This window comes from Cydia splendana, chromosome 5 (genome assembly GCF_910591565.1).
Source record: "Cydia splendana chromosome 5, ilCydSple1.2, whole genome shotgun sequence".
NCBI classification, from domain to species: Eukaryota; Metazoa; Arthropoda; class Insecta; order Lepidoptera; family Tortricidae; genus Cydia; species Cydia splendana.
In genome coordinates, this window is record NC_085964.1 from 18,405,748 (window position 1) to 18,427,304 (window position 21,557).

Consider the following 21,557-nt stretch of genomic DNA (forward strand, 5'->3'; position numbering starts at 1 on the left):
ATAAGTATACTTATACATATAGGTACTTATTTACATAGCTTTAATTGAGATAGGTATCTCAATATAGTAAAGCTATGCTACTGAAAGCGCAACTTGACATAGCACGCATGTATTGTACAGCCGCCATCAGATATATCGGAGCGGCTAAGGCGCTCACAAATATCTGAACACGCCTCTATTGTCAGGGCGTTAGAGTGCGTTTTCAGATATTGTGAACACTTTGGCCGCTCCGATATATTTGATGGCGGCTCTACATTCACGTGCACGCAGAACTGGCTAGGTACCATCATGTTTTTTACAAAATAAGAATAAGAACTGTATATCGCTGCGACTGAGTTGTTCAAAAATTGTGGTTTCTGAAACATCTTAATTTACAGCTAAGAGCCGGATTTGACCTTCTTAACTAACCATGGATATCACATGCCTCACATGGAGATCTATATAATATCTATACTTGGAGTTTCGTGATACAGTGATCTCTAGTAGATTCATTAAATTCATTTATTTTCATTAAAATATAATAAAAGATCGCATTGAAATTTTAATATCCCGGTATGATATGAATTTGTGATTCAATCAAATGAAATTGATTCGCTTCTTCCATTTGCATAATCTGTTACATTAGGTATTTCTGAAATTTCCATTTTATTTTTGTAAAACACTAGGCATTATAAATACTGTATAAATATAATACCAACATAATACAATTTCAGAAGTCAGTCATATAGTTTTATTATCATCAAATTTTGGTATGTACTTATTTAAAATCTCAAAACGTTATAACATTTTAATGGTGTTAGTTTTTCGAGTTTATTACTTTGGTTTCGTTATAGCTACAATATAATGGATCTTCAAATTCACTTATTAACTTTCTAGTGAACTAAGGGTTTCACCACCAAACATGAGAAAATCTTCTCCGAATAACTTTTTCGCCGCATCGACGTACTGTTTTGGTTTTGGCATTTCAGGCAATTCTTTCGGCGCTGTCATTCTGGTATTTCCAAAACCAGGTCCCGGTCGAAATAAACCTTTGCAGTCCGTAAGTTTCATACCCTTCAATTGTTTCTTGCGTAAAATGTTACCGTAAAGCAGATATGTTTTTATTAAATCACCGTGACTGTAATCTTTTACTTCTTCAGTGTTTAAAATATTTTCAAAATCTTCATGAGGCTGTAATAAGTAAACACAAGCGTTAAATGATGTTGCACAGTATGTTTAGTAATAACATGACAGAGTGTTTAACTTGGGTGAAAGGCATCATTTCAGCCTCGTTGGAGCGCCAAGTTACTTACCTCGACTGAAATGAGTGCCTTTCATCCTTTGGTTAACAATCTACAATAAACCCTTAACACTACTTACTACCAATTGATATTTATATTTTTTATTTTAAATTAAATGTACCTTTTAGTTACATTTTATTTTGGTGGTTGTATTTGATAAATATGAATCTACTAAAATTATATTAATAAATTGTTTTTTCCTGCGTTTTCCATGACATCGTACTCAATCTACCAACGAACTGGCAGATGATTTTATCGAGGCTGTATAATAATACAAGGTGAAATTTTAACCACCGTCCATACTTCTACAGTGACTTTATAGGTCTGAACAACTTTTATTATTGACCCATGCCGAATTCGCGTAAAACAATTTGGCTGTTTCATACATTCCGGCGGAATTTCCGGCTGATGTGATGTCGCTGATTTCTATGGGACAGCCAATTTTTAGGGTTCCGTAGCCAAAGGGTAAAACGGGACCCTATTACTAAGACTTCGCTGTCCGTCCGTCCGTCCGTCTGTCACCAGGCTGTATCTCACGAACCGTGATAGCTAGACAGTTGAAATTTTCACAGATGATGTATTTCTGTTGCCGCTTTAACAACAAATACTAAAAACAGAATGAAATAAAGATTTAAGTGGGGCTCCGATACAACAAACGTGATTTTTGACCGAAGTTAAGCAACGTGGGGCGGGGTCAGTACTTGGATGGGTGACCGTTTTTTTTGCCGTTTTTTGCATTATGGTACGGAACCCTTTGTGCGCGAGCCCGACTCGCACTTGCCCGGTTTTTTTTTACGTTTTCGACATTGGTTCCATAATAAAAAGAGTTCAGTATGACCTTTAAAGTCACTACGTAGAGTATAAAAGGTGGTTAAAATTTCATTCAGTATTTCCACAGTCATTCTAATCAAATCTGTTGCCGGCTCGCGGACTTCGCGGTCTATGCTTAGTAAATTGAGTGCAGGGAACCCGCTCGGCGGGTTCTCTGATCGTAGTCGCTTTTCTCTACAAAGCGGGAAAACGCTGCGATCGGCTAAGAGCGTAGCGCTACGAAAACGTTGGCAGCTAATGTGTTAAACCGCTTTACGGTGTAATTTGCAGCTACAATCACGAATACATCAGTATCAAATCTATTTTGTAATAAATTGTCGTTAAAAACTAACACAGCTAATTATTTTGACGCAAAATGAAGATTTATTGAAAGTTTTGAGTAACGAAAAAGTTTAAAGATTATTTATTTATTTAAACTTTATTGCACAAAACATATACAGCAATGTACAAATGGCGCACTAAAAGCCAAATGGCATTCTCCGATGGGTTACGTATAGTAGTACACTATTTACTTCACCTATATGTATACTCACTTTGCCACTACGCAAATTGCCAGGCTTAGCAGATATAGTGCTAGATCCATCTGCAGTATATTTATGTGGTGGGTAGTGGCCTGCACTGCTATAGTCATATTCCAAATCATGGAACAGCCACTCGTCATTCCTTAACACATTAAATAAACCCACTTTTTCTGAAAAAACAGTAATATGTAGTAGATTGTGTCACAAGGGAGCAAAATGACATATTTAGGGTACATTGAATCCTGAACGAAGCGAAGGATTATATAATTTAATCCCGAGAGTAACGAGGGATTCTAAAATAGAATCCTGAGCGTAGTGAAGGATTCAAGTGTTAACGCCCAAGAAGGAAATCATTTTGCTTAGTTCGGCTCCTCAGCTCAATTTAGTATGGAGGTATGGTCCCATCCGTCAGAAAGCACGAAACTTGGTTTGCATATACCTTTTAGGTTTATAAAGAGTAGAAACACGCCGAGAAGTTCTGACAATCAATTTTATTTTTCTATGCTTACCTGGCAGAATATGTTCCGTGGCAACAGTAATGAACTTGTCACGATCAGGTGAGTTGTGTTGAGGCGGCACACCCAACAACGCCAAAACTATTCCCGCCATAGGTCCACCGTGCTTGAGGCAATTGTAGCCAACTGTCACTTTCTGTCAATTATCTCAGTTAACTATTTTGCTTTAGATTTTATAAAAATTTAAGGGAAAAATCACGTAAGTTGAACTAATGAAGCTAATAGATATGATTATTAACAATGTGTTGTGTTATCTTGTGTTGGAGGCCAAGATCAATTTTAGGTCACTGATCCAGTGAGGTAAATGTCTATTGAAAGGGTGTTACCACACCAATCGATCAATGGCATAGTTTTTACCTGGACAAATCGATCGACGTCGACACGGAACAGGAACAGTCGACGTCGATCGATGCCTTAGATCGATTGGTGTGGTAACACCCAAGGGCAGTAATTTTAATAGGTATACATCTACAAACCTGGACACCTTTATTTGTGAAGGAATTAGTGGAATAATCTTTGCAGTCTAGTGCGCCTCTTCGATTTACGAATAAGACCCATCGTTCGGCCTCATCCGTAGGAGGCTCAGAGAGCTCATGGAAGTGGACCATCGTATTAAGTCCCGCGTAATCCAGGTAGCCGCGGATTTTGTCTCGAAGAACTTTGTCTGGAAACATAAAGGATGACTCACGTTACACCGGGCCGAAGCTGCCGGCGCTTACTTTTCTATGACATGACAGGCGATCACGTGATGCTTTCCATAGAAAACGATGCGCCGGAAGCTCCGGCCCGGACACGGCCCGGTCTAACGTGAGTCATCCTTAAGGGTTGATCAACTGGCCCGAAGCCGTGGCTCCGGTCACCTATAAGGGTCAAACAGATCACTGTGTTATGTCTTTCCTGTAGACATACACGAGAGTTAAGGGCTATAAAGGCTAATTTTCTTATTTAACCCTTATCCACATGAAAAGGTCCTCTTTTTATTTAGAGAACTATGATAAAATCATTGCTTACATGCCCACAAGCTGTTAACTATTGCCCACAGGAGAGAAAAATGTACTGTTCGCGATAACACACTAGTTTTCTCTCCTGTGGGCAATAGTTAACAGCTTGTGGGCATGTAAGTAATGATTTTATCATAGTTCTATAAATAAAAGGAGGACCTTTTCACGTGGATAAGGGTTAAATAAGAAAATTAGCTTTTATAGCCCTTAACTCTCGTGTATGTCTACAGGAAAGACATAACACAGTGATCTGTTTCACCCATAAACTGGGGTCGAGGGTTCGTCGATAAGCTGTGTGCTGATCTGAGCTGGAGCGAGGATAAGTTACTGAGAATAAAAAGGCATGGCGAGAGCTTTTGAAGGCCCTGTGACCCCATTTAATATAGTAAAATATTATAACAACCTAATCTAGGGTAGTCAATAACTATACCCATATATTTTGTGTAAAGAGCTGTATTAAACTCGAGGTTATGATCACGTTCACGTTTCATGTAGCAGCTCTTAAAAATTATACCATTTTCACTTTACTATAACAGAACCTTTACTTAAAAGTCTTAAAGGGCGGAGGTAAATGACTAGCGGACAAAAGGTTTCACTGTGCCCTGTGCCTAATTCCATTTGGTATTGAAGTATATATATTCCCCATACCTATATTACGGTCGATCCCAGAGGTTACATGGAGAAATTGGAGAGCTATACTCTCGTTATGTGCACTTTGATCTTAAACGGACTTAAGATTTCAAATGCGATTTTCACCCGCAGGCCTTTTAACCCGATACGTACCTACTCAGTTAAAATACATAATTATACCAACTCTAGCAAACTGACTTTGTCAGTAGAAAGAAGCACGAAATTAAAATTTTCTATGAGAACAAAACCCTTCACGTCTGTTTTTTTTAATTTGCCGCCTTTTTCTACTGACGGACATCGCTAACTAAATGTAACTCTCACCATAAGAAAACTCGTCGATGAAATACGATACGGTAGCGTTAGGCCATAGTTTAAACTTTTCTATTTCAGCCGGGCTTAAGTTGAAGGCTTTTCGCTCAAGTGTGGAAATTACTTTTTCATTTGTATCAGGTCCATTAAATTTATTTTGGTCTTCATTTGTTTTGTCATCAGCCTCTTCCCCAAGTTTTACAGTGTCATCTTGTACGCCAGTTTTAATTGATTCATCATCATCTTCAACCGGCGCATCACCCTGTTCCTCATTTGCTTTTTCTTCTCCAATAATTGGTGCATTAGCATCGGGGACATCATCTTGTGCATCAACTCCTTCCATTTGTTCAGTGGTGTCTTGAACATCACCTTGTAAATTATTTTCGTTTCCATCATCCATTGGTTCATTTTTGTCTTGGTCATCAGCTTGTACAGGATCGTTTTCATCTGCAATCATCGTCTCATCAGCAACTAGAACCATATATTGTGTTTTATTTGAGTCGGGTTGTTTGTAAGTTAATAAAATAATAATAAAATAGCTTTTTATTTCCACATTGTTTGTAAGTTAGTAGACTTTAAATATTGCGAGCAAGATAGATCGATTCTTACAAGCATGACCTGGAATAGTTCTCGGTCTCCAATATACTTAGTTGAAATATAGCCTTCTGATCGATACCGATGGATGGAAGGTCATATGAATGAAACTACGGAACTTTTTTTTAATTAATCTCTTTTTAAGTTGTAAGTGTATCTAATATTTAGATATATTTGTTGTAAAATATTTGTTATCGATCGGTTAGTTCATATATACTTAGATCATTATCTTAAATAAGCTTAGTGTGGGGATCACTGTACTTCACCTATGTAACATCCAAACTATGAAATAAATATGTTTTGATTTTTTTTTTTTGAAAATATCGTCATGCATTTTACCTGCTTCATCTGGATTTTCATCGTCAATTGCGACGTCATCATTTGATTTCCCATCATCAGCTCTATCTGTAATGGTAGAGTATATTCAAAAGTTCCGTGATCGTAATGAAAGAAAATATAAAATAATTTAAAACTACATAAGTGAATTGTTTTCTGCCCATCTTCGTTTAATGTTTCTCCTTCCTTACCATCAAGTTTAATATTATTTCCCTCATTTGAAATGGCGTCGGGCGATGAATCTGTTTAAAAAAAGATTTAGATACAATAAAATTTTCCGGGGTCATATTTAAGTTGTATTTTGTAAATTACCAGCAGGTTTTGTTTGATCTTGATTTTGATTTTTTTTTAGTAAATTGCATTCAGATAATAAGTATAAAAAAAAATTCCAAGTAAGATTTTGTTGTTTGCTGGAGCTGTCGTAAAGCTAGACTCTTACTTATGTTTCTTGTCTTAATACGTATGTTTAAAAAACTTACCTGCCATATAAATTACTAATAGAAAACAAAACACAAAACAATTGAAAACACATGTTTGTTGCATCTTCAAACCCGACTTGTGAGTGAAAAGTTTCGTTTATGATCTAGGTGTCGAAAATCAATAAAACGTCAAATGTGATAAGAAAATTTTATGGTTAACTATGAACGCTATAAAAATGTTCAAAAACAAGTTGCTGCTGTTGTTTTTCTCGTGTGTGGCTGCCTGTGACCAATGGGTGGTTTAGAAAATTCAAACATAGTATGCCAATATTCTTGCTCTAGCTTACACCTACCATACCCATAACTATAGAGCCATTAGCTTCGCCTTACCAGGCCCAAACAGGAGGGACAAACCAAGGCAGCGGTGGCGTAACGTCATCGCCAAAGATTTAAACGCCTTGGGTTAGCGGAAACCGATGTCCAGGATAGAGCGAAGTGGAAGGAGAAAAGTAGGAAAGCGGACCCCGTCACAGTACGGGACAAACCCTAGGAGGAGGATGATGATGATGATGATTCTCGCTTTAGTTAGGTAACTGAGGCGGTATTAATTAATAACGAAAGGAGGAGTTATTCATTGCGATGAATATGCTATTTAAAAACACACTAATCAAATAATATTTAATAAAATATTTTAATTTATTCCCTAGTAGAATTTTATATACTAAAATTAAAATCTAAACAAAAGAAATCGACAATTTCCTTGCCGACACAGGCCTGCGCGAGTGCGCGAATCCGTGCCCGCCACAGGTATATCGCGAATTTATTATAAATGTCAAAACAGACATACGAATAACTACCCGTCGGAAGTGCATGAAAAAGTTGAAGGTAGACATAAAAGTTTTTAAATTTTAGATTTTTTTTCTTGTTACGAGTAAGTGTAAATTTTGATTTTTTTTAATTTAAAGCCTCATCTCACGTAGGTATATAAATTATTTCGTCACGTGCCCCACATTGTAGAACAAAATAAATTCGCGATAGACGGTCACAAATTATGATTTTAAATGGGTTTAGAAAGTTTTCGATGTTCATTGTTTTCAGTTTTAAGCGTTTATTATTTTGGTTTCTTTTCAAATAGGTATTAGGTATAAGCTCCTGCAAATGCACTTATTTATCTTCTAGTGAACTAAGTGTTTCACCATAAAAGTCCAGATATGCATATAACTTTTTAACCGCAGAGAGATACTGTTTCGGTTTTGGTCTTTCAGGTATTTCTTTTAGCTGTGTCAGTCTGGTATTTCCAAATCCGGGCCCTGGTCGATATAAAGCTTTGCAGTCTTCAAGTTTGAGGGCCTTTTTAGCTTTGAATATAATGTTATTATAAAGCGATGCTATTTTATTTATATCACCTGGACTGTAATCTTTTGGTTCTTCAGTGTTAATAATATTGTCAAAAGATGGGAAACCCTGTAATGAGTAAACACAAGAAATTACGTGTATGTCAAACTTGTAGGTATGTGAGGAAATGTAATGTACATAATCATAATATAATAAACATGAGTTATAAGTAAATAAAAAGCCGAAAACCTAACTACTAATACTCACATTTGATCCCTGTAAAAAAATACGTTATTTTTAAGCAGTTTTGTTTAGGTAATGTTTTGTTTAGCCGTTATTGTATGTACAGAAATTATTGGTGTAAATTATACCTGTACGGTTACCATCAGTTTGTCACTGACGTAAACGCCGTCGAGAACGTAATTTACTTTCTATACATCCCGTTTGCACTAATATGCGAGTGCGAGCGAGATGTATAGAAAGTAAATTACGTTCTCGACGGCGTTTATGTCAGTGACAAACTGATGGTAACCGTACTGGCCAGGGTGCGTAGCCAACGTGCAATCGTTAACGCGCCATACCGAACAAAACGCACTATCACTATCGCACTAGCGGGGAAGAGTGATAGAGGGAGATGACTAGGATACGATACGGAGCGTTAACGATTGGCACGTTTGCTACGCCCCCAGGCCAGGTATAATTTACACCAATCTTTTCTTTACACACCTTCAATAACACATGAAGTGGTTCAGAAAGATATAACCATACCTATCATCATAAGACTCGTGAACATCAGCTGTCAATTTGTAGGTGAAAAAAAAGCTATCTATATTTGAAAATAATTTTTTTTTCTTTATATTGAGCATACAAATTCAAGGAAGCAATTTAATATACTTACTGTCCTATATTTATCACTCCTAATATCTATAGTTCTGTCTCCATTTGCAGTATATTTATGTGCCGGGTAGTGGCCTGCACTATCATAGTCATAATCAAAATCATGGAACAGCCATTCGTCATTTGTTAACAACTTGAATAAACCCGACTTTTCTGGAAAGACAATATTAAATAAACCTTGTAAATAATTTTAATAAAATAATGGACGCGATTCTACGTGCACATCGCCTAAATAGCCTAAAATTAAAATGTCTAAGTTTTAATCATATTTTAGACGGCGGATTTAACAAGTGCTATTCCAGAACGTCAAGCTGACTAAATTTAGCCAGATTTCAGACGGATTCTAAAATTTCTAAGTTGAATTGAGTGTGTTGCCACTTTAAAAAAATAAGTGAACGAATGAATGAATGATATCTGTATAAAAACTGTAAAATCGTATTTTCTTTTGGGTGAAATATGATAATTTAATGAATTTTATTCCATTACATATATTTAACACTAGTGTACACACCTTAGACCACTAAAACGTTACTTTTTAATTATGTAATTAAAAATAATTAATCAAATTTTAATAGGCAACATTTAAAAAAATCTGCTGTCAAGTACGAAGAAGTTTGTAAACTTTGTTTGTATTCCAATTTGTTTGGTTTTGTTTGTGGAAAACGTGGAAAATGTCGGTGTCGCGAAACCGGAGCAATAAAACGCAACAGGAGGTGCTCGTAGAGCATCTCCATGCTAACTTGATGTTAGCAAGAGGTAAGCATGTTTATTTACTAATATGATGTGACATATAAAGGTGAAAACAATTTGAGATGAAGAAATGAATTCCTCTTTTCTTCATCTCAAATTGTGTCTCGAGTTCGTTCTAGCCGTCGACTCTAGAGCCGTTACCGGCGTTCTGCGTTCGTGTTCCATGGGACCTGAATGTAACGCCAACGCAGAACTCCGGTTACCACTTTCGAGAATGGAGAAGTTTAGGTACCGTACAAATATCGCCACAGCACCGTAACGACAACGCCTTACCGCATCCACTGCGCTGAAACTGAAGCTGCTAAAATAATCAGACCCACGAAAACAGCTGCAAATTCTGTTGTAAGAGCCTTGGAAGATCAACTTACTATAATTTGTAGGAGTGGGCAAGACCAATCTGTATATCAAATTATTGGAAATGTTACTTGTGTAGTGATGGACACCTTTGCACCTGGTACAAATCCCACTGGTCTATTTGACTAGGCTTATATTGGTTTAGTTGTAATGTTAATGATAATGACCTTGTTATAATTAACTACCTGTGTCATCGCCTTCACACAGAGTGTCCACTACGTGACGGCCCATGGCCCGCGACAGCCTAAACAATTTACGGAACTTCCTCTCGGACCGGTCAAATGGGTTAGACCCGTCTCGCAACCTCTTCAAATAAATTTTTTCACCCTCGCCCTCGCCATACTCCCTCTCTTCGGCCACCACAGCAGCTATGACGTATTCTTCATCCATTTCGAAAAAGAAATTCTGCAAAACTTGACTTTTTTGTGTTATCGTATTTTAAACGGGACTATTTTATTCGCCGCTAAAATTAGTCAGTTTAGCTTGACGTTTCTATGTTTTTGTTTAAAAACGATATGTACTGAATAGCATTTAAGCAGCTAAACCTAAATTGAATAGACCGCCTAAATTAAGAAACGTCAGATTCAAATTGGTGTTGTCATTTGATTATGACAGCTGCTCATAGAATAGCAAAGTGGTTTAGCGACGCCTAAATAAAATTAGGAGGTTTAGCGGCCGCCGTAGAATCGCGTCCAATGATCTTAACATAAATAATAAAGTTGTAAGTAGTTTTACTGAAATATCAAAGACGTCGTATTAAGATCGTCATAAACTGAGTCTCCTTTTATACCTATTGCTTATACAAGATTAATCCAGGCGTAAATAATAACAACAACATAGTCCAAAAAACATAACAAAAAAATGATGTTTTCCTCTGTATCTCAGAAGCCCGAAAATGCTTGCCCGGCATACTCACAACATTCATAACGAATACCAGCTTCGCAAAAGAAAAAAAAGAAAAAATAATTCCAAAGCGTTAAGGATAACTCACGCTAGACCAGGCCGAGTCCTGGCCGAGGCGTCCGACATGTCATTTTCTATGACGGCTGTAGGCGATCACGTGGTACTTTCCTTGAGAACGAAGCGCCGGAGGCTCCGTCCCGGACACGGCCCGGTCTAACGTGAGTCATCCTTTACCTAAAGTGTCATTGTATGGAACTTGCTAACTATGTAAACAAACCGTCTTATTGAAATTGTCTCTGAATGATGAATTTACTAGTCACTTTTGTTTACATAGCAAGTTCCGTAGAATGACACTTTAGATGTGCAATTTGTAACTGTTAAAGTTAAGTAAAGTAAAGAGCATAATTTCCTTCTCATATACTTACCTGGCATAATATTGCTCCCGTAAATGGTAATAGAGTTACCACGATCCGGCGAGTTGTGTTGAGGTGGCACGCCCAACAACGCCAGAACTATTGCCGCCATCTTTCCCCCGTGTCTGAGGCAATCGTAGCCAACTGTCACTTTCTGTCAATCATGTCAGTTACTTGAGTTTTTAATAAGAATCAATCAATCTCGTTTTAATGTACTTAAATAACAAATACGTAGATAACCATCTCATCACTACAAGTAGGGAACAAATCAAGTTGTTATATAAAATATTTTTCACCGGATAGGCCAATCAAATAAATCCAAAAAAAAGTGTTTTAGGAATTAATTTCCATCAAGCTGAAAATCGTTCTGATACTTTAATTTAGTCCTAAATTCGTGTAATCTGAGGTTGTGTAATACCAGGAAGTGTGCACAAATTATTTTTTTCGAAAAATAATAATAATTTGATCGGCCTAGGAGGGCTTGCTCACTTTTTCTTTAAGTAGTAAGTATATGAGTTATAATATAAAGCCTGACAACAGTTTATTTGACCCTCGCCATTTTGCGGATTTTCAATGGTACTAATTTCTTTTACTGGCAACAAGTACTCTTTGACAACGAACGTTGGATGTCATCGAATGTCACCGATGTAAACAAACGGAAAATATCTACGAATATATTCAAATATAAATGGTTTTATTACAAAAAAGCCAAAAAAAATATACTAAAGATGCGAAAAAAATTGTAGTGAATGCAATGAAATACTTACAGCTTAAAAAAGACGAAGGATTACATAGCATTCCAATAAACAATGTTTTAAATTTGGTTGTTGACATGACCGGTATTGACATTTTATAGTGCGGTTGTATTGAACTGGTTAGTTGTTTGGTTTAAACTTTAATATTTCATTTAAGACCATATCATTTTCATTTATTTGTAGATCGACGATAAAAATCCTATAATCGAATTGGAGACTGAACGTTTTATAATCGAGGTTGGTGGTCCTGAAAGCGACACAACATCTGATGAAAATCAGACTTCGTCAGAGTCAGAAAACGAAGAATATATAAATATTGAATATTTAGAATCAGATTTTAACGAATAGGTAAATTGAAAGAACCGAATTCTCTGTAAGCAATGTTTTGACATTATACGAGTATCAACATGAAGCCAATGCCCACTACCCCGACTATACATGACGTACGCACATTATTGCCATACGTAAGCTGTTTGCAGCGACACTATCTCAGGGTTAAATAAACTGTTGTCAGGCTTTATTTCAGTTTATAATAGAATTGTCAAGTGAAAGGCAGTACCTAAGTTTAGTATACTACATACTAACCTGGACGCCACTATTTGTGAAGGATTTAGTGGAATAGTCCTTGCAGTCTAATTGTCCTCTTCGATTGACGAAAAATACCCATCTTTCATTTTCGTCCTTCGGCGGCTCAGTGAGCTCGTGAAAATGTATATATGTACGACGTTGCGCGTAGTCCAGATAGCTGCGGATTTTGTCTCGAAGAACTTTGTCTGGAACACAGATTTAAAAGTCATGTAGTATCACTAAGACGGGTCTGTGTCCTAAATCGCCAATTTTCGTACGGCACACACATATTCACAACCTAAGCGCGGGCGCTGAATCACTCAAAGATCTGAAGGAGAAAGAGCGTCTGGAAGACCTAGCAACATATCCGCACCACGAGACCAACCTACGAGTAATTAGCCCTCCTACCCGCAATTTGGATATACACTTTTATTCCACTTCCACAAGATGCAGATCTTCAAAACAAGGTTGGCTTTTGCGAGCCGCATTCCCGACAAGAACTGGTAATGGAGTCGTTATTCTGGGATACTACAAAGAAGATTGATTAATTGAGTACAATCAGTACACGTCTCAATGTAGGGGTTCTTTTAGGGCCACCTACATAATTATGCAGTTTGATCCCAAAGGGACGTACAATTTTGAATGTAATTGAAACCCGTATGTATTCAATTGTAATAGACGTAACACTCACCATAAGAAAACTCGTCGATGAAGTACGGTACTTTAGCTTCCGGCCATATTTTAAACTTTTCTATTTCAACCTTGTTTAATTTGAAAGCTGATATCTGATCTACATTTTTAAACGTGTTAGCCTGTTCCCCAAGTGGTACATCATTATCTTGCACGCCCGTGTTAAGTGATTCTTCACCTTCACCTGGCTCGTCATTTTGTCCCTCATGTTCTGTTTCTTCTTCATCAATTGGGTTATTGTCATCTGGATCATCACCTTGTGCATCAACTCCATCTATTTGTTCGTTGGCGTCTTGAGTATCACCTTGTAAATTATTTTCGTTTTCATCATCAATCGGTTCATTATTGCCTTGATCATCATCTTCTACAGGTTCATCTATTGTGTCTGCGTTCCTAGTTTCATCAGCGACTAATTGAAGCAATATATTGTGAATTAATTTTATTAGCATTTATTTACCTGAGAATCTTTTTAACTTAAGTAAGTTTGATTAAATAATTCTCATAAATATTATTTATCTTTATCGGCTGGTTCATAATAATGTGGGTGTTTATCACCTGCAATAATATGTAACTCTTCGTGTCAGATATTTTTCCTTCATTGTGTAATAACATATTATTGCAGTGACTTAACTATTAACCTAAATTAACGAAAATAAGGATAAGGAAGGAACCTACTACAATCTACAAAATTTTAGAATTGAGATGTAGATGCCAAACGCTTCCTAAAATAATAGTCTATGTTGCTAAAATTTCACAAAAAGGTTTCTTACTTTGATACGTAATTTATAGATCTTTTTTACCACAACGTCTCAAGTCCCATGGAAAAGTGGGAAATATACCAATTCACTTACAGTAGGAAACACGAGGCTGGACATGTTACCGCTTAGTAAAAAAAACCACTCTTAATGTGTTTATTTTCTGTTTCAGCTAGGTACATAAAAAAACTAACTTATCTATAAAATAAAACTAAAACTAAATAAAATTTAATATATCTAGAACACTGGCAGCATTTCCCCACTGAATTGCGATGCTAATCCGTTGGGCGAGTACTCTTAATTACATTGAATGTCGTCTATTTATTATATATTTCTGTATATTTACCTGCTTCGTTTGAAACCACATCATCAATTCCGACTGCATCATCATCTGGCTCCCTATTGTCTTCTGCATCTGTATTCGTAATTTATATTTTCATTTAGTGATCTAAATTATAAAAAAAGTGATCCTATCCTGCGCCCTGTCCTTGCGAAAATTACCTCCATAGAATAGATAAATCATCATTAGTGCACAAGATTAATATACGAATATTGCAAGTTTTAGCTAGCAACCCATCTATCCCACCTTCTTTGTCGTTCCTTACCAAGTCTCATAATATTTCCCTCATTTGAACCGGAAATAGAATCGGGCGATGAATCTGTATAAAAAAATATAATTATTAAAATTTTGCCGGATCAAGTTTAAGCTACGTTTTTAAGTTCGGTACCAGCTGTTTGATCTTGATTATGATTTCTTTACTTTATGAGTAAAATTAGAAGCATACAATATATGTTAAGTAGAAACTTAATACCTAAGTCAGTAATCTAGATCTGTGTAAGTAGAATTGATCTGAACACTCTACCTAACTCAAGAAAACATTTACGTTTTTGAACAAGATGTTATTGTATTTTTGAAAGTAAATAAAACTGTCGCCTCTTCACAACCGTGTAAAAACTTCGATTTGTTTCATAAAAACATCTTTATGAAAACTATAGATATAATTTAGAAATTTTAAACAAATCGTACCTACCTATAGCTATATATTGTAAAAGAATACCTTTGCAAACATACTTACAAGTAAAAAACTGTATCAAAGTAAGTGTTCTATGCTGGAACTGTCTTAAATTGTATTTACCTACATAGTGACTCGTTATACTAAGTAAATAAGTTACAAATTAAAGATAAAGCATAGGTACTACCCGATTATGTATCTACATATATTTAAAAAACTGACCTGCCGTGCAAAGTAGTAATAGTAAACATAACTTGAAACAATTCAGAACGTATATTGGTTGCATCTTCAGACCCCAAGTCTAAGAAAAAATGGCGTTCCATTTATGATCCAGGTGTCGAAAATCTATAAAATCGTCAAAATTGTGATAACAATCCTTTATGGTTAATACTGTAAGCTATAAAATTTCTTCAGAAACGATTGCGGCTGCAAATGTTTTCTAGCGTGGATAAGAAGTTAGTTTGTACTGGCTCGTTGCTCAGTTTAGTGGTCTTTTCAAGACCGGGTTAAGGATGACTGACGCTAGACCGGGCCGGGGCCGGTACGGAGCTTCCAGCGCTTCGTGTTCTATGGAAAGCACTACGTGATCACCGATCAGCCGTCATAGAAAATGACATGTCGGACGCCTCGGCCCGGTCTAGCATGAGTCATCCTTGATTTGGAAAAGACAATTTGATGTAGGTACGGTAGGTAGTATGTGTCATGTTGTGCTAGGACTCACATATTCGCCCCCTGTTACAGAAGCCGTCCGCAGACGGGATTCGATTATTAATCATAAACCATTTCACGTGACCTCTAAGCTCTTTCGTTCTCATGGCGAATGCTTATACACTGTATCTTTAGGTATTTACATAAAAGTAAACAAAATCTAGACTCAAATGGCTATAATGTAATTTTACTGTTAAAAAAACTAGGAATAACAAAAAACCTAGGATCCTTAAACATTGTCACACAAATTTAACCAAGCGCATCACCGACTAAAATTCACATGCACTACAGGAATGCAAAAATACTTGCGCGTAAAAAATTATTCACGCTATTTCAGATTCAGCCACGCCATTCGTATCCCTTATGACAGATTTCTCAGTTCATAAACATAAATTTTCCAACGTGCCCGATACTCGTGAGAACGTGCCTGCGGCCCTGCCGACCACCAACACAGACTGACTTTTCACTTTCGAGACTTTGAAACATTCCATAACGAACCTTAAAACTGTTAAAGATAGAGTTGAGTTTCCGTTTATCATAACCTCTTTGTTAGAAATGAAGCTGTTTCAGAAAAGTTCGCGCTATCTGGACGCGCTACGGTTGCGGTCGCAATAAAATAAACTGGCAGAGATATGACAGTTTTCTTTGCATCACTGAGCGCAAGCATAAATTTTAAAAGGGAACATCATCATATATCGAACTGTGGACAACCCTGGATGCTGTTTTCGAATGCTCCACTACGTATCTGCAACGTCGAAGAAAACGTACAATAATCTTAATAGGGCTACCCCTAAGAGGGAAAGAGAGGTCAAGTGATGGGAATTATGACTCGATATGTAATAGTCGATGCAAAATAAGACAGACAAGGTGATGTCGACAGATAAATGTCTAATGGAGACGTAATATCTTGTAGGTTCGCGGTAATAATAATATGTCTTGCTGTGAGCGTAATATGTGATGTAATTGAGTGGCCAATGGAATAACATTAAGAAAGGAAGGTTCATTATTTTGCTGATCGGGAAGTATTCTTGGGTTGTAAATTTGACGGGTGTGTTCATAATTTCTCAATTATTGAGTCCCTTCTCTTTACTTTCATAAGTGAGCGTTCAAAAGGCCAATCGACAGGCATTAAATAAGTTTTATACTTATATGACTTCCCTGAGGTAGACCTACGAGTAAGTACTTTGTCACAGTAATGCCACACCAAAAATCATGGTAAGTTTATTAAATTTTTTATTTTCTTTCTTGACATGGAGTCGAAGGCTGGGTTTTATAAAAAATGACTAAGTATTCTAAGTAACAATACAAAATACTCATACATAATATACCTACCTACACAATATGAAAGACCTCACACCTGGTCTAAATCGCATGCCTCTAATAGACCGATTGGAGATGTGTCCTCAGAATACACACCGGGTTCAAAAGTATCATTTTCTGTATCTTGACCCCTAATCTGCTAGTGAGTCATAATTAATCTAATTTTGTCATACAGTAGATGGCTAATGGTAACATTCCATTTCTAACTGCAGCTGCACTACCGGTACTGAACGCGTCGCTGTCATTGTCAATTTCCATAGTAAAATTGACAGTAATGCAGCTGCGGTTAGAAATGGAATGTTACCCTTAAGGTGACATTCGGATGGCAACTGTAGCGATATCACTGTCAATTTCCCCGATAAAATGATCGAGTTCGTTCAATCCGTCACTCATTTTATCAAGGAAATATGCAGTGACAGCGCCCGGGTACATCGCGCAGTCGCAGCAGTAAAGCCGGTATAGTAATGCAGCTACAGCTGCCATTCCCATGTCACCTCATGGCTTGTATAATAATAAAAAATATGAATATGACAAGAATATTCGCCGCTTATCTTCTTAGCTTCGGTAGTTTAGGGGTTGTGCACAAATCACGCGAGGTGTTTTCGGCTACTTTTTGACCCCCCCTCCCCCTTGGTGATATTTGGTGAGATTTTTGGCTACCCCCCTCCCCCCACACAACCTCACGTGTATTTTTTGTTTTTTTAGGGTTCCGTACCTCAAAAGGAAAAAACGGAACCCTTATAGGATCACTCGTGCGTCTGTCTGTCTGTCTGTCTGTCTGTCTGTCTGTCTGTCCGTCTGTCACAGCCGATTTTCTCCGGAACTACTGGACCAATCAAGTTGAAATTTGGTACACATATGTAAGTTTGTGACCCGAATACGGACATGTAACGTAAACAAATGAATTTTAAACATGGGGGCCACTTTTGGGGGGTAAATGAAAAAATGAAAAAAAAAATTTTTCAAACTATATTATGTTACATATCAAATGAAAGAGCTTATTGTAAGGATTTCAAATAATTTTATTTTATAATTTTCGAATCAACAGTTTAGAAGTTATTCAAGAAAATAGGCAAAAAATGACCATTCCCCCCCCTTATCTCCGAAACTACTAGGTCTAAAATTTTGAAAAAAATACATAAAATAGGTCTATACCTATAGATGACAGGAAAACCTATTAGAAATGTACAGTCAAGCGTGAGTCGGACTTAATTACAGTTTTTAATCCGACCCCTACGGATTTTTTAAAGAGATTTCACTCACGTTTCACATAAAAAATACATTGTTAACAGTGCCGGATTACTTAGAGTAGTAGTTTTCTTAGAGTAATTGGTGATAATTTTCTGATAAGATAATCATTTTAAATATTTAACGGTCTTACCTACTTACGAGTAATTGTAAGGTCAAATTAAAAATAATGTTTAAAAAAAATGTTAAATTGAGAGCTAGCTTAAAGTTTTTTGTACTCGTCGACTTTAATGGTTGAATTAATAAAGACTTTGTAACCAATAAGCAAAACAAGCACGTGCTTACGGCACCACAGGGAGGGCACCAAAATGCCAGGTTGAAAAAGGTGAACAAATTTTAAAATTAGGGACAGACACATCGTTTTTACCACACGATTTTTTTAGCTGTCCAAAAGCTAATTTGCAAAAATAATGGCGCGTAATTCTTTGGGAAACAATCGGTAGCAGTAGAAGAGTCGTGATTACATGCATAGATTCGATTTCAACCCACTCTTTTGCGGTTCGGCGTTAGGTCTTATGCGAGGCCTTCTGCCTTACGGCAAAGTTGATCTTCTGCCTTAATTACACTTGGGCGTGGATCCAAATCCAAGCTTTCCTCTTTCGCAGCTGGGCCTACTGCCTTTCTCACACTTCGCCAATTCAATTCCAAGCTCTCTGCTTTCTTGCATATTTTATGCATGAAAACAACCTCGCTGAGACCCTTAAATATCGAGCCCTATGTGAAGCTAGGCTGATAGAAAACTGTCCCATCCCTTCTCTGTATGAAATCCTGGATTCGCGCCTGGTTGGGACTAAAACTAAAATTGCGTTTTTATATCGAAAAAATTTCGCGCTCGCTTCGCTCGCGTTTTCAATTACTTTATAAGGATATATGATAAAGGTGACATTCGGGTGGCGACTGCAGCAACATTACTCTGTTGCAACGTTACTGCTGCAGTACTGTCAACTTCCGTGATAAAATGATGTGACTGATTTCCATACTAAAAGTAAAAATGTACAACTGTCTATCATATTGCGTTTTTATATCGAAAAATTTCCGCGCTCGCTTCGCTCGCGTTTCTATTACTTTCTACGCTATGATAAAGGTGACATTCGGGTGGCGACTGCAACAGCATTAGGTACTCTGTTGCAACATTACTGCTGCGGCACTGTCAATTTTCGTGATAAAATGATGTGACTGATTTCCATTCTCAGCTGTAATGCGGCAATGAACTTCTCTCAATTTACCAAAAAATCAATGTAATCTTGATGACCCTAGGGAGAGGGGGCACCTAGAAATGCTTAGGGCATCAAAATATCTTAATCCGGCACTGATTGTTAAAAATTGTGTAATATACGGAACCCTTGGAACGCGAGTCCGACTCGCACTTGGCCGGTTTTTTTCATTCGACCTAATTTTAAGATAAATAGTATTGTATATACAATCTTGTTTATTTTTCTTTTTTCGTTAAATAGACTCGCTATTTTGAAGTGCAGTGTGAAGATTTATGTTTAACGAAACCGAGAAAAAGTATCTACTCATGTGGTTGGTTTTTTTCTTAGTTTCGTTCACTGTAGATAAATACACGTGAGGTTTCCTTATAACCCCCTCCCCCAACGTGATCTATCGTGATTTTTTCGTGACCGTCCCCCTATCGAGCCTCGCGTGATTTGTGCACAAGCGTTTAGTTGAAAGAGCAATGGACCAGTGCCCCAGAGTCGCAAGTTCGTATCTTGCTTGTGGTGTATTTTGAATTTTTCCTACTTTATTTCAAAAATCTACTTGTTGCTGTAACGCTGTAAGATTGATGGTTGTAACAACTATTTATGAACGAGCGAGCATGAAGCTACTTCTCACTTTTACCTACCTTAAGTCGCAGTTTTCAGAACTTGTGTGAATTATAATATAGGTAATATAGTCGCTTAATTGATTCTTTGTCACGTTTGTTTTTCGCTGTCAAAGTTGCAGGTTGCAGGTAAAAAGTAGTTGATGATATGGGAATAAAACAGAGTCCAGTGTTTTTGATTGATTTTGTATTTTTAGTAACAACTAATCAATATTTTAATTATAAATAGATACTGCTAATGTACAACCAATACTATAATAAAATGTGTCAACCCCAAAAGTGGTCATTGGACGAAATATAATTTCAAAAGGTACCTTCAACAATAGTGAGATTCAGATTAGTTCAGTTGATTTCAATTGTATTTTACCTAAGATTTACAATTAAAATTTCTACTCTCATAAATAACTTAAAATATCATAATAAGAGTTTATTTACATGCGTAAAATTAATTTAAAGAACTGCATTTTATTCGGAAATACTTTTTAAAAACTGATAAAACTGTCAAAATTAAAAAGGAAAATATTTAAAATGGCACCAATTTAATTTGATCTGTGGTTACTGGTTGTTTTAAATTAAGGTTAAAATACTTTTATCACAATAGATTTCATGTTAAAATTCAAAACAATGGCTTTACAAATCCGTCATGGATATTACAACTACGAAATTATAAAATACTTCAGTCTTTTCAGGTCCTCGTGGTTACCACTCGGCTCTCGTACAAAATTACAACTTACATTGCCACTGGTTACCTTTCAAATCAGCACATATAACACCGAAATCATCTAATTTTGAACGCAAAACATGTTTGCAAATCGGAAATGAATAATTTACGTTTCATTAGGAATCCTTAAGCTAATATAGATGAATCTTCATAATGAAAATCTTTGCATTTAACGTGTAAAAATGTGTAAAGTAAATAACTAATAATGAGTCTGTCTTGGCCTCATCTGATGAAAACTAAGTAAGTATGTAATGACCATGTGAAAACTGGCAATGACAATTTGTCGTATATGTATTTATGGGTCTACAAGTAAAGATTGTCGCTAGTTTCCTTTCCTTGCATATATACTCATAATGTAGACCCAAAAAACGTACGGTCAGGTGGGCTAAATACATAGAAGAAGCGGGTAAAAATAACACCTAAAAACGTATTATATTTCATTTCTATTCTATTTAAAAAGAAGTCTACATACAAGGCTTCTTTTTAAATGTAATAGGAATGAAGTAGTATAAGTTTTTGAGTGTTAAAAACTTAGTCTTATTTTACCCGTGTCTTATATTTACCCCACCTGACCCTATGACGAATTGTTATTATCAGGTGAATAAGGGCCAAAAAAACATGGACTTATTACAAAATGAGAAAACTACACAAAAATGGAAAGGTTTTCTTTATCCCGATTCATCTAATCATTCATTTACTTTAAAGCAACGTTTTAAAGTAAATTCATGCACAATAAAAACAAGTTTTCAATAAATATTACAAAGAAACCTATGACAATATGTTTGCCATAATGTCCTTACACGAAGGCTCAGCAGGGGTTACCTATTACTTACTGGCTAACTATTTTATATCACATATCACGTACGA

At 36.5% G+C, this 21,557-nt stretch overlaps 2 protein-coding genes across 3 annotated transcripts; both read right to left on the reverse strand.

Annotated features, from left to right (window-relative positions):
* Positions 1-716: 716 nt before the first annotated feature.
* On the reverse strand, positions 717-6,685 carry LOC134790942 (uncharacterized). 2 transcript variants are annotated; one of them, XM_063761960.1, is made up of 8 exons: positions 6,497-6,685; positions 6,209-6,259; positions 6,021-6,086; positions 5,100-5,558; positions 3,624-3,811; positions 3,142-3,283; positions 2,645-2,802; positions 717-1,170 (listed from the first exon to the last, which is right to left on the reverse strand). In XM_063761960.1, exons 1-8 carry the CDS (start codon positions 6,558-6,560, stop codon positions 865-867), a joined length of 1,434 nt encoding a protein of 477 aa, XP_063618030.1. In that variant the 5' UTR covers positions 6,561-6,685; the 3' UTR covers positions 717-864. The 2 variants fall into 2 exon arrangements, with proteins under 2 accessions (XP_063618030.1, XP_063618031.1); XM_063761961.1 differs by having other exon boundaries at positions 5,100-5,534; positions 6,497-6,684.
* A 415-nt stretch (positions 6,686-7,100) lies between these two features.
* On the reverse strand, positions 7,101-15,214 carry LOC134790948 (uncharacterized). The gene is made up of 8 exons (XM_063761972.1): positions 15,091-15,214; positions 14,461-14,514; positions 14,202-14,270; positions 13,102-13,509; positions 12,429-12,616; positions 11,101-11,242; positions 8,670-8,821; positions 7,101-7,900 (listed from the first exon to the last, which is right to left on the reverse strand). Exons 1-8 carry the CDS (start codon positions 15,152-15,154, stop codon positions 7,601-7,603), a joined length of 1,377 nt encoding a protein of 458 aa, XP_063618042.1. The 5' UTR covers positions 15,155-15,214; the 3' UTR covers positions 7,101-7,600.
* Positions 15,215-21,557: the final 6,343 nt, after the last annotated feature.